The 11,812-nt window shown below is 41.0% G+C and overlaps 1 protein-coding gene across 1 annotated transcript; it reads right to left on the reverse strand.

The window, feature by feature from the left end:
* Window positions 1-2,482: 2,482 nt before the first annotated feature.
* On the reverse strand, window positions 2,483-3,424 carry LOC146893396 (olfactory receptor 52H1-like). Its single transcript, XM_087907696.1, has one exon. It carries the CDS (start codon window positions 3,422-3,424, stop codon window positions 2,483-2,485), a length of 942 nt encoding a protein of 313 aa, XP_087763822.1.
* Between the last annotated feature and the right edge of the window lie 8,388 nt (window positions 3,425-11,812).

Consider the following 11,812-nt stretch of genomic DNA (forward strand, 5'->3'; position numbering starts at 1 on the left):
AAGACAGTGCCCAATGGGGATAGCAAAAGCCAAGGAAGTTAGTTGTGCGGCCCCGCAAATGCGGCTTGGAGCTGGCTAGACCCCAGATGTGTTGAGCGCTCAGGCTGCTAGACCCGCGCCATGAGGGGGGAAAAGGCTCACATTAGGGCGCCAGATGATGCCGCAGGGCAATTGGTAATGAAAAGTCCCCAGACTATCTTAATACAAAATATACAGCTTTAATAAACAGAAGTAAGACTTACAACAGCTTACACCAGAATCCAAATGATCCATCCAGGTGCAGGAGCCAGGCAAAAGAGAGCTAGCAAGCGTGCTTGCTAGGTTTATAGGCAAGCTTTAGCCTAAGGGCGGCACGCCCCTAAAACAGAATGTGATTGACTGAACTCCCCTATCAAAGCAGAACATCTTGAGAGACTTGCTTCAAGAGTCATGGAAGTGCAGATGAACTGAAGATAAATTAAATATGAATCCATGCAAGTAAGACACAAGGCTTGGAGTTAGAACATGAGGAAGAACATGTGTATGATCCTAGGACATGAGGAAGAACGTGTGTGTGTGTGATCCTAGGACATGAGGAAGAATGTTTGTGTGTGATCATAGGACATGAGGAAGAACATGTGTGTGTGATCCTAGGACATGAGGAAGAACATGTGTGTGTGTGTGTGATCCTAGGACATGAGGAATAATGTGTGTATGTGATCCTAGGATATGAAGAACGTGCATGTGTGATCCTAGAACATGAGGAAGAACGTGTCTGTATGATTCTAGGACTTGAGGAAGAACATGTGTGTGTGATCCTAGGATATGAGGAAGAACATGTGTGTGTGATCCTAGGACATGAGGAAGAATGTGTGTATGTGATCCTAGGATATGAAGAACGTGCATGTGTGATCCTAGGACATGAGGAAGAACATGTGTGTGTGATGCTAGGACATGAGGAAGAACATGTGTGTGTGTGATCCTAGGACATGAGGAAAAACATGTGTGTGTGAGATCCTAGAACATGTGACCATAGAGTTCAGCAGAGTTAAATGTTACACACACTGTGAGTTGTCACATGTGACACACACTGTGAGTTGTCACATGTGACACATACTGTGAGTTGTCTGAGGTGTCACATGTGACACACACTGTGAGTTGTCACATGTGATACACACTGTGAGTTGTCACATGTGATACACACTGTGAGTTGTCACATGTGACACACACTGTGAGTTGTAAAGTGCTTGCTCTGCTCTTTGTGGATGGAGCCAATTATGGGAGAAGGTAGCAGCTTCTCGCAGAAAGACTGAAATACTTGTGGAGATACAGATAATAGGTTGGAGCATAGTCGAGCTTGATGCCAGAACAAGGATGAAAACCTTGTTCTCATCACATAACACCACACACACACACACACTCACACACACACGCACTACACTCATACACATGCACACACATACACACACGCACAATAACACCTCCATCAGAATGACTTATGAGCAATTAAAACTCAAATGTTCAATTCAAATGCTGAGTTATTTTTGCTACACGGCAACATGAGGGGGCAGAATACATGCAAGCAGTTTCTCCTTTAATATGCTTGCTCTTGGTAGTGCCATTTATAAAGGAAACCAGAGGAGATGCACATTTTATAAAGGGAGGGTCTGGAGCTCTGGTAGCTTAAAAAGGAGTACTTACATAAAACCTGGTTCTCAGTCTCTAAATCAAATTTAAAGAAATTAACTTTGAAGGATTAATAATCTGTGTGTATGAATTTACAAGATTATTTTATATATTTTTCAGAGTTCAGAATTACAGAAACCACATTATGCATACTATGTCTATTAATATATACTATAATCTATATAACTCTTTAGTCTCATCTGTATACTAAACTAACTGCCATTACTCTTTCAAATTATTTTAATTAGATATAGTACGACTAAAAAACACAATAAGTCACAAAAAATGATTTTTCTTCAAACATGCAATTAAGAAAATTAGGAATGAAAGAGTAACAACTCTATTTAATACAATAAGGGCAGGGAAAATGGAATTAAAGTGAGATGCCTGTCTTTTTCATTCATTTTTTTAAAAAGTAAAGAAAACATAAAGAAGAATGTAAGCAAAAAATTTATTGATTATACCAAAAAAGATTAAAATAGTCCTTGACAGGAAAAGCACAGTATACTGCCCTCGTTCAGAAGCTAGGAAACTCAAGAGTGATAGGAAATGCAAATCCTTAAATTATCTATCAGTAAGAAATGTAAACCTCAGTTGTGGTGTTGCTCAATTTATTCAGAGATCATCAACTATATCCATCAAAGTGTATGAGCTAAAGCGAAAGAGACCTTGATTTTTCCACAGGGCTGGTAGGTCTCTTTCCTCTTCTCTTCACCTGTTCATTGTACATGGATAGAATGATCAATCACATTTCAGATAAATAGGAGATAAAAGTTTCACCAAATCAATGTTGCCAACTTTAGTTTTCAGAGCCCACTCATTGTGTCTTTTCAAAAGAGAAGAGAAGAAGGAATCTGTCCTGGATCTTCTTGGTCTTCACTCCATAAACAACTGGATTTAGAGCAGGAGGGATGACCACATAGAGGTTGGCAAATAAGACGAGAACATTACGAGGGACACTGTGTCCAAAACGGTGAGCAAGGATGGAGAAGAAGCCCGGTGTGTAGAACATGAGGATGACACAGACATGGGACCCACATGTGCTCAAGGCCTTTTGGCGGGCACCCTGGGAGGAGAGCAGGAAAACTGCCCTGAGAATGAAGATGTAGGATACAGCAATCAGGATGACATCAGAGACAACAATCATGAGGGGAACAGCAAACCCATACCAGATGTTGATAGAGATGTCTGCAGTGGAAAGCCTGGCAACACCTATATGCTCACAATATGTGTGAGGGACAACACGTGTCTTGCAAAATGGCAACCGCTTCATCAGGAAAACACCTGGAAAAATGGCTACGAAGCTCCTCACAATGATGCTCACCATGATCTTGACAATGACCTGTCGAGTCAGGATGGTGTTGTACCTCAAGGGCAAGCAGATAGCCACGTAGCGATCAAATGCCATGGCTAACAGGATAGCCGAGTCTACTACAGAGCTCAAGTGCAGAAAAAACATCTGAGTGAGACAAGCAGAGAAGGTAATCTCTTTGGAGCCAAACCAGAGGTTCCCCAGCAGTTTGGGTACTGTGGCAGTGGACAAGATGAGGTCTGTGCTGGCCAGCATGGACAGGAGTATAAACATGGGCTCATGGAGGCTCTGCTCCACGGCAATCAGGTAGAGGAGGATGCAGTTGCCTACAATGGCCACAGCATAGACGACACAGAAGGGAATCCCGATCCAGATGTGGAACTTTTCCAACCCAGGTATCCCAACAAGGATGAAGGAAATTGAGTTGTAACAGCTTAGGTTGTTCATGGCCTCTGTGGGACCTGCTGCCTGAGGAGAGAGATTCTTTCAGAATCATTTAAGAAAGGGAACAGTCCCATTCCAGTGCAGAATGTTGGTGACAGATCAGCATTCCTCATGGAAGCACTTCCTATTTCCAAGATGAAGAAATGCCTATAGACTAAGTACTCATTGCCCATTCTATTTGCCAATGGCTTCACTTCATTTGGAATCTATTCATATCAATTAGTAAACATTATAAAAAAAGGTCACCATGTGAGTCAGAAATTGCATGTGATTAAATTAAAGTCTTTAAAATGGGCCAATTTAAAAGGAGGAAATGCACATCTGATGGGGAAAATGAAATGGAATGAGGAAAGGGGGAAAAATAAAAATACATGCATTAAAAATTTACTACTGGAAGTGGAGAAATGGCTCAGAGGTGACAAAAGAGTACCACTCTCCAGAGCAGTACTGAGAATTCTGTGCTCACTCCCTCGTAGCCCAGAGCACCTGTAATTCCAGCTCCAGGGCATCTGACTTCTGGCCTCCACAGGCACCTGCACTCATGTCTACATACCGATTACATACATACACACACACACACACACACACACACACACAAACACACACACACACACAGAGAGAGAGAGAGAGAGAGAGAGAGAGAGAATTTGCAATAAGTCTTAAGCTTCTTTTTTAATGCTGTACTGATGAAGATGCACTGTGAAGAAAGAAGACAACTGTCTTTTACAGGGTGGATCCTGTGCTTCAGACAAGACATTTGTAAAACACACTGATGGATTTGCGTGCTCAAAGAGGAAGATCGTGAAAGAAGAATGTATGACCATAACTAATGGAAGCAGATGCAGAGAATCACAGCTGAGCATCGGGCTGAGCTCCCAAAGTCCAGTAGAAGAGAGGGAGGAGTGAGAATACAAGCAAAGAGACCAAGACCATGATGGGACACCCAGTAAATCTGTTTACATGGTCAGAGACTGAGGGAACCAGCATAGGACCAAGCTAGGTCCTCTGAATGCAGATGACAGTTGTATGGCTGGGGCAGACTGTGGGGCCACTGGCAGAGAGAGTAGGATTTATTCCTACTGCTTGTTCTGGCTTTTTGGAACCCATTCTCTCTGGAGTAATACCTTGTTCAGCCTAGAATATGGGAGAGGGCCTTGGTCCTGCCTCAAAGTAATGTGCTAGACTTTGTTGACTCCCCATGGAGAGCCTTACCCTCTCTCTGAGGGGTGGATGGGGTGTGGGTTGGGGGCCGAGAGCCCAAGGTGGAGGGAACAGGAGGAGGAAAGGGAGTGGGAAATGGATTTGTCATATAAAATGAGAAAAAATAGTTTTTCATTGAGTTTTATTGAGCTCTACATTTTTCTCTGCTCCCTTCCTTGCTTCTCCCCTCACCCCTTCAACCCTCCCTGAAAGTCCCCATGCTCCCAATTTACTCAGGAGATCTTGTCTTTTTCTACTTCCCATGTAGTTTAGATATATGTAAGTCTCTCTTAGTGTCCTCATTGTTGTCTAAGTTCTCTGGGATTGTGGTTTGTAGGCTGGCTTTCTTTGTTTTATGTTTAAAAACCACCTGTGAATGAGTACATGTGATAACTGTCTTTCTGTGTCTGGGTTACCTCACTCAAAATAATGTTTTGAATATTGCAGGAAAATGGATGGAGCTAGAAAAGATAGTTTTTTAAATAAAATTTAAAATAGAATGAATGAAAGAGCAGGTTCTCATGCTGGGTGCTGTGGGAGCTTCCACTTCAGTGACTGAAATGTGGTTGGATTTAGTTTATGGGTTTGAGGATGCAAATACAAGAGTGTGCATCTTTCAGAAGACACACAGGAAAAGAGGAGCACAATTAATCCACCTATAGGAGAAAGTCATAAACCCAAAGGATGCTTTTGGAAAAGTCTCAAAATTTAGGCCCTGAGGGCCTATTGCAAAGTCTTAAGTGATCTCACCTCTCCATGGTTAGCACTTCCACTGCCGGTGGGGAGGAAGCCTCCATAGTCAAAAATCCGACAGAGGAGTTTATCCAGGCAAAGTGTCTGCTGAACCTCATCTCCTAGGGCAAAAGTAAAGAATCACAGAGGAGTTCTGCCTCAGAGTTTTCCTTTCTGGTCTGCTGGTATTTACCTGTGAGAATTTAGCTTTGCACTAAACAGAGTCCATACTTAGGATAATGCCCTGTGAATTCTAACTCAGTTTCTGTGATCTGTTTTAGACAGTTTCTCTTTCAGGTAGAAGTGAATGATAATCGGGCCATCCATACCAGGAAGTCCCTCATTGTCAAGGATCTAAAGCCTCTGAGTCATACAAAGGCAAGTGTCAGAGAGAGCTGGCACTTGTCCAAGACCTAAGCAATTAGCCAGAGTACTTTCAAAGCCATTCAAAGGGCAGGGAAGTGACTTGGCAGAAATTCATAACAGGTCTACACTAAGACCTGGTGAGAATCTGTAGTTTTCTAGCCAGGTAAAGGAAACCTAGGGCCTCCTAGGCCTTATGACGTGTCTTCTAGGTCACCAGTCAGTGCTTTACGTAAGTGAGCTACCCTTTCACAGTTTGTCATTGGCACTTGCCTTGAGCAGCCGAGGTGATCACATTGAGACCACCTGAAGAAATGCAGGTGGCCATTGACAGACACAGGCCATGTGAATGAGTTTTCTAAGTCCCAGTCCATAGCTTAATGCAGAATAAACTGCTAAGAGCACAGAACTTTTTTGAACAATGTGCAACAGCAGACACTCCACAATATTCTCCCTTACATGATGGCCACATGATTTCCTTTAACTGATAAACAAGTAAACTCTGGAAGCCCCACAAAGTCAAAACAACTCAGTAATTTAGGAAGTTTAAGTTCAGTCTATCGGAGCATAGATTTGCTGTTCCTTACACCCCAGTCACAAGAAAGAGTCATGGGGAATACATCAAAGAGGGAGAGAAACCACAACTCATCACTGAAACTGAAGGGTCAAAGCATCAGTACCAAGGGATCTTGGTTTAGTCAGAACGTATTGTAAACTCAATTCTCTTGCCAAAAGAACTCTGCTGAGATATTGGGAGTTTTTCTGAGTACAGTAGCTGTTCTAACTTGAAATCAGTAGCTTCCTATTAAGTGCCCACTGCCTTATCATAGAGTAAATTGGTGTGGGACCAGGGAGATGGCTCAGCAGGTAATGGCTTTTGCTGCCAAGTCTATTGATCTGCCTTAGATCCCAAGAACACACACAATGACGGAAGAGACTTACTCTCACAAGTTGTCTTTTGACCTCCAAATGTGCACCATGGCATAAATGCATATATATACATGTGTGTATGTGTATGTATGTGAGCATATTTGCATGTGTGCAAACACAGGCAAACGTACATGTATGTGCACATACACCACATATAAATAAATGTGACTTTAAAATTTTTTAGAGAGAATCACTGGTCTCAGAAAGGTCCCTTCTCCCACAGACAGGTCTTCAGAGCAGAGTCCCTCAGACACTGAGAGAACTAGAAGCCATGTGGTGTGGGATCCTTCCTCACTAAGTCACTGCAGTTGTCAACTCACCAGAGTGGAGTCTCTTTTCAGGTCACAGCAGTGATGGAAAGAACTCAGAAGAAAGTGAGCACACTTTCAGAAGGGAAAAGACACGCGCGAGAGGAAAACGAAAACATTTATGCTCTCAAATTCCCAGGAGGTCACTGGCATGGAGTGATCCCTCCATTCCCATTTTCACACAAGGGGCAGGACTTGTGTCATTTCCCTTGAGGAGGAGCGTGTCTTGTGTGTTTTAATAGCCTTTAGACATTGTGTCCCTGGGAGCTTCATCTAGAGACAAATTATGCAATCGGTTGAGGCAGAAATCTTAGATGTCTCAGAGTGTTCCTGTAGCTTTAGTGCACTTTTGTCAGTTCATATAAACTTGTACTAATTCCATGTAAATAACATTACTGTGTTCTAGATTCTTGATTTTGAAAGAATAAACTCTACAATTCAGTCTCCAAATTTTTCTTTGCCCTTTCTATCACGTTTCACTGACAGTTTCTTCATTTTCAAATACACACAAATAGGTATATTGATCACATAGAATCAATATACTAATATGGAAATATTTGGTTACTTTATAGTACAGATTTTTTATATTATAAATATTAAAAATGTATTACTTCATCAGTGGGATTCATTAATTTTCCCAATAATCAATTATAATCCCCATACTTACTTAAAAATAAAAACATCCTTTATTATATGAAGATTGTATAAATATTCTATAGCCACTATTTTTTAAAAAATAGAAAGATCTCACTGTCCTCGATTGGTGACTCAGTGGTTAAGAGCATTGAATGCTCTTTCAGAGGACCTGAGTTCAATTCCCAGCACCCACATGGGGACTCATAAGCACCTAAACCGCAGTTCAGGGGATTCTGATGTCTTCTTTTGGTCTCTGTCAGCACACACATACCTTCAGGCTAAACACGTACATGTAAAATAAAAATAAATAAGCCTATAAAATAAAAATAAATAACTAAACCATAGACTACTCCATGGTATATAATAACAGAAATGCACTTTGTGCCTTGGCTATTCTAAAGTACAGACCTGCAGCATAAAGGATAAAATGTCATAAAAGCTGGGCTTCTTTTGGAAAATGTAAAAGAAAATTCTCTTGCTTTTTCAAAGTCAGAAACATTGCTTCTCTCCCTTCTTGACAGGTAATTTTTAAATTTTGTTCATAACTTCACAGGTATAATGGCGACTATATCACTCTTGTCCCTCCCTCTCCCCTTCGACTCCTCCCATGTCCCCTCTCACTTCTAAGATCATGATCTCTTCATTGTTGTTGTGTGTCCCTGCTCACGTGGGCGTATCACCTGGTGTCGCCATTACACCAATCTTGTTCTGAAAACAGTATTGTTGAAATTTCATGGATGTATTTTCTCTGTCCTGTCTAAGGAGCACTATTTAGCGAAGGCATACTGGAGCTGGGGCTCTTTATAAGTTGCTTCTGGCTTTATATCATGGTCAAATTGTCCTTTGACTCTCTTCTTCTGCCTTTCACTCCTTTAACAAATCTTGTGATTGCAAGAAATCTAGAAAAAATTAGAGAGTCACCCTATTTGGTGCATATTGCATTCATTATATTTGAACTTTATTTGAAGTTCAGACCATTAAAAGTGATAGATGAAGGAAAATTAGAAATTTTTCTTTATAGATGTATGTGATTAAGGATGTATGTGCAAAATCTATAAAGTCTCATTTCAATAATATAAATTAGCTAAGACATCCTAGTGAAAAAATGAGAAACATCTTGAACAACATTTCATGAAATAAATATATAAAGTAGTCAGTTTGTACATGTCAAAAGCCCTTACTATTACAAATTCAATCAGACATGAATAAAAGCCACAATAAATAAAATAAATAAATAAATAAATAAATAAGAGCTATACACCCCTCTAAGATGCAATACTGTAATGACTTAAAATTCTAGTCTTGCCGAGAATGTGGTGACAGGAAACACGACAGACTGAGAAGCAGAAAGTATGTCAGACTGCAGGAAGAGGTGAAGTGTGGAGCAATGTTGTCTTCAAAATATGGCATGGCCACTCATGAACTCTTTGTTCTGTTCTGTTTTATGTTCCAGCCTTCATGAGTTTTTAGCACACTGGGTGACTACCTACACCAGACAGTCAACATTCAGTCATAGATGTGGGAGGAGTTCCCAAGGTCCCACCCATCCTGAGGATTTATAAACAGTGAACTGTTGGTTACCAGGGAAGTGAGATGCTTTCTCCATTGCTGAGGCTCCTAATGAGGCTCCTGTAAGAAACCTTACTAACCCCTAACCTGTGAGAATGGAAGCAGACTAGGTGGGAAGAGAAAGGAAGTCAACAGGAAGCAGACAGGGATAAGGAAGGGAAATTGGGATGGTGTACACAATCAAAATACATTATACACACATGTGGCAAACATCATAATGTAATATATAATTGTATTCAATTAATACATCCCACCAGAAATGGGTAAATGGAGAAGGAGCTTTCTGTTCCTTTTGACCTGACAATCTCTTTCCAAATTACCATGCAGAGGCTTATGTTAACTATGAATGCTTTGCTGATGGCTCAGGCTTATTACTAACTAGTTCTTATGTCTAAAGCAACCCATTTCTATTAATTTATGTATCACCATGTGGCCCATGGTTCACCGGACTTTCACATCTTGCTTTTTGTAGAGCTCATCTGCCTGAACCCGCCACTTTTCTGAATCCTCAATTTGATTGAACCGCCTAATCTTATCTTGTCTTGCCATAGGCCAAAACTGCTTTATTCTCAAAAAATGAGAACAGATATTCACAGCATACAGAAGGACCATCCCATGGCACAAAGGAATTCAACCTTCAGGCAAATTCACAAGAAAAGCAACAGTTACATCTACAAGAAGACTTGAACATATATGTCCATAACACAGATTTATTCTGATAACATCTAAAAAGCCAAGATACTACCTATCAATGGAACCATCAATAAACTCATTGCATATTGTCATATGAAAGAATGATACACAGCAATTAAGTGGAACAATTGAACAATATGGAGCATATTACATAATATATAAGTGAAGAACAAAATTTCTAAGTTTTCCTTACAAAATGAAGTTTCTATTATAGGACCCTTCTTTTTATTGAAAACAGGTTTTGTACAATATATTCAAATTATGATTCCCCCTCCATTAACTCCTTCCTGTTGCTCTCCACCTTCCCTCCCATCCACCTCCTTTCTGTCTCTTCTTAGAAAACAAGCATGCATCTAAGAAATAATAATAAAATCAGGTAACATAAAACTAAAAGAAACCATTTGGAATAGGACAAAGAAGACAAACCAAAGGAACAGTACCAAAGAAAAAGCACTGGAGGGTCTGAGGAAACACTGAAGGAAGACCACAGACTCAATTAGTGTGTAAGAGCAAAGAGTGCTTATTACTATTCCAGCATATGTGATTGTTCGTCTGTACAAGATGGAGATGACCCTGAGAGCATGGTGCAGGCTCTTTTTAGAGAACTGAAACCTAAATTCAGTTGTGAGAGTGGGAGAGTTTAACCCTTTCAGCACAAGAAACACACGCATACACAGAAGCATACACATTCACAACCACAGGAATCTCACAAAGACACAAAACTGAGAGCCACGGTATATGCACAAAGGACCTGTAAAGTTGAAAGAAATACCATGATACAACACGATAAGACAAAGAATCTCCAAATGTGCCTTTCAGTTTATTCTGTTGTCCGTCTGCTGTTGGGCAGGCACCCTATCCTTAAGAGTAATTTGTTTCAACAGTGAGACTCCTTTGGAGAAAAGGAATTATTTTTTTTTTTAGTTTGCAAATGGTTATTAATTGAATATAGCTTCTGGGTTGTGGATGGGGCTGTGTCCACTTCTCCTTTCAGTTCTTAGACCCCCATCTGGTGAAGACCAGTGCTGGCCTGTGCACGCTGCCATGGACTCTGTGAGTTCATGTGGGCGTCGGTCCTGCTGTGCTTAGAGGGCCTTGTTTCCTAGGTGTCCTCCATCCCCTCTGACTCTCACTCTTCCTACCACCTCTTCTGCAGGTTCTGAGCACTGCATGGAGGGATTTGAGGGGACACTCATTTAGGACTGAGTGTTGCAAGATCTGCCTATTGTCGACTGTGGATCTGTGCATTTGTTCTCATCTGGTGCAGGCGGAAGCTTCTCTGATGGTGGCTGAGAAGGTGTTGATGTAATGCATAGCGCAGTAAATTTCAATGTTCTTAATGCCGCAACCCTTAAAATTATAGTTTCTCTTGTTTTGGTGACATCCAACCCTAAAATGATTTTCATTGCTACTTCCTGACTGTAGTTTTGCTACTGCTATGAATCATAATGAAAATATATGTGTTTTCTGATGGTCTTAGCTGAACCATATGAAAGGATCATTTGTACCCAAGAGGGTTGTGGCCCACGGGTTGAGAACCACTGATATAGCAGAATGTCCTTATTACTACATTCCTTTAGTATAACAGTAGTATTTGATTTTCGCCTAGGTCCCTAAACTGTCTAGTCTCAGATTCTCTATCACCCAAGCAGTGTGAGATACAGGCTCCATCTCATGGAGTGGACCTTAAACCACATCAATCAGCTATTGGTTGGCTACTCCCACAAGCTTTGTGCCACCATGCATTAGTGTATCTTGCAGGAAGGGCACCATTGTAGATCCAAGACTTTTTAGCTGGGTTGGTGTTTACCTTTGTCCTCTGGTAACATGCAAAGTAAATTCTGGTACCAAGAACACTAGCACCTAGGGGGTGAAGGCTCTATGTAGGCACCAGTTCAACTGCTCCATGACTCAGGAATTTTGTAGCTATTTTCTACAGCAATGTGGCTTTGCTGTCCGT

Source organism: Myodes glareolus, chromosome 7 (assembly GCF_982192425.1).
Source record: "Myodes glareolus chromosome 7, mMyoGla1.1, whole genome shotgun sequence".
Lineage (NCBI taxonomy): Eukaryota > Metazoa > Chordata > Mammalia > Rodentia > Cricetidae > Myodes > Myodes glareolus.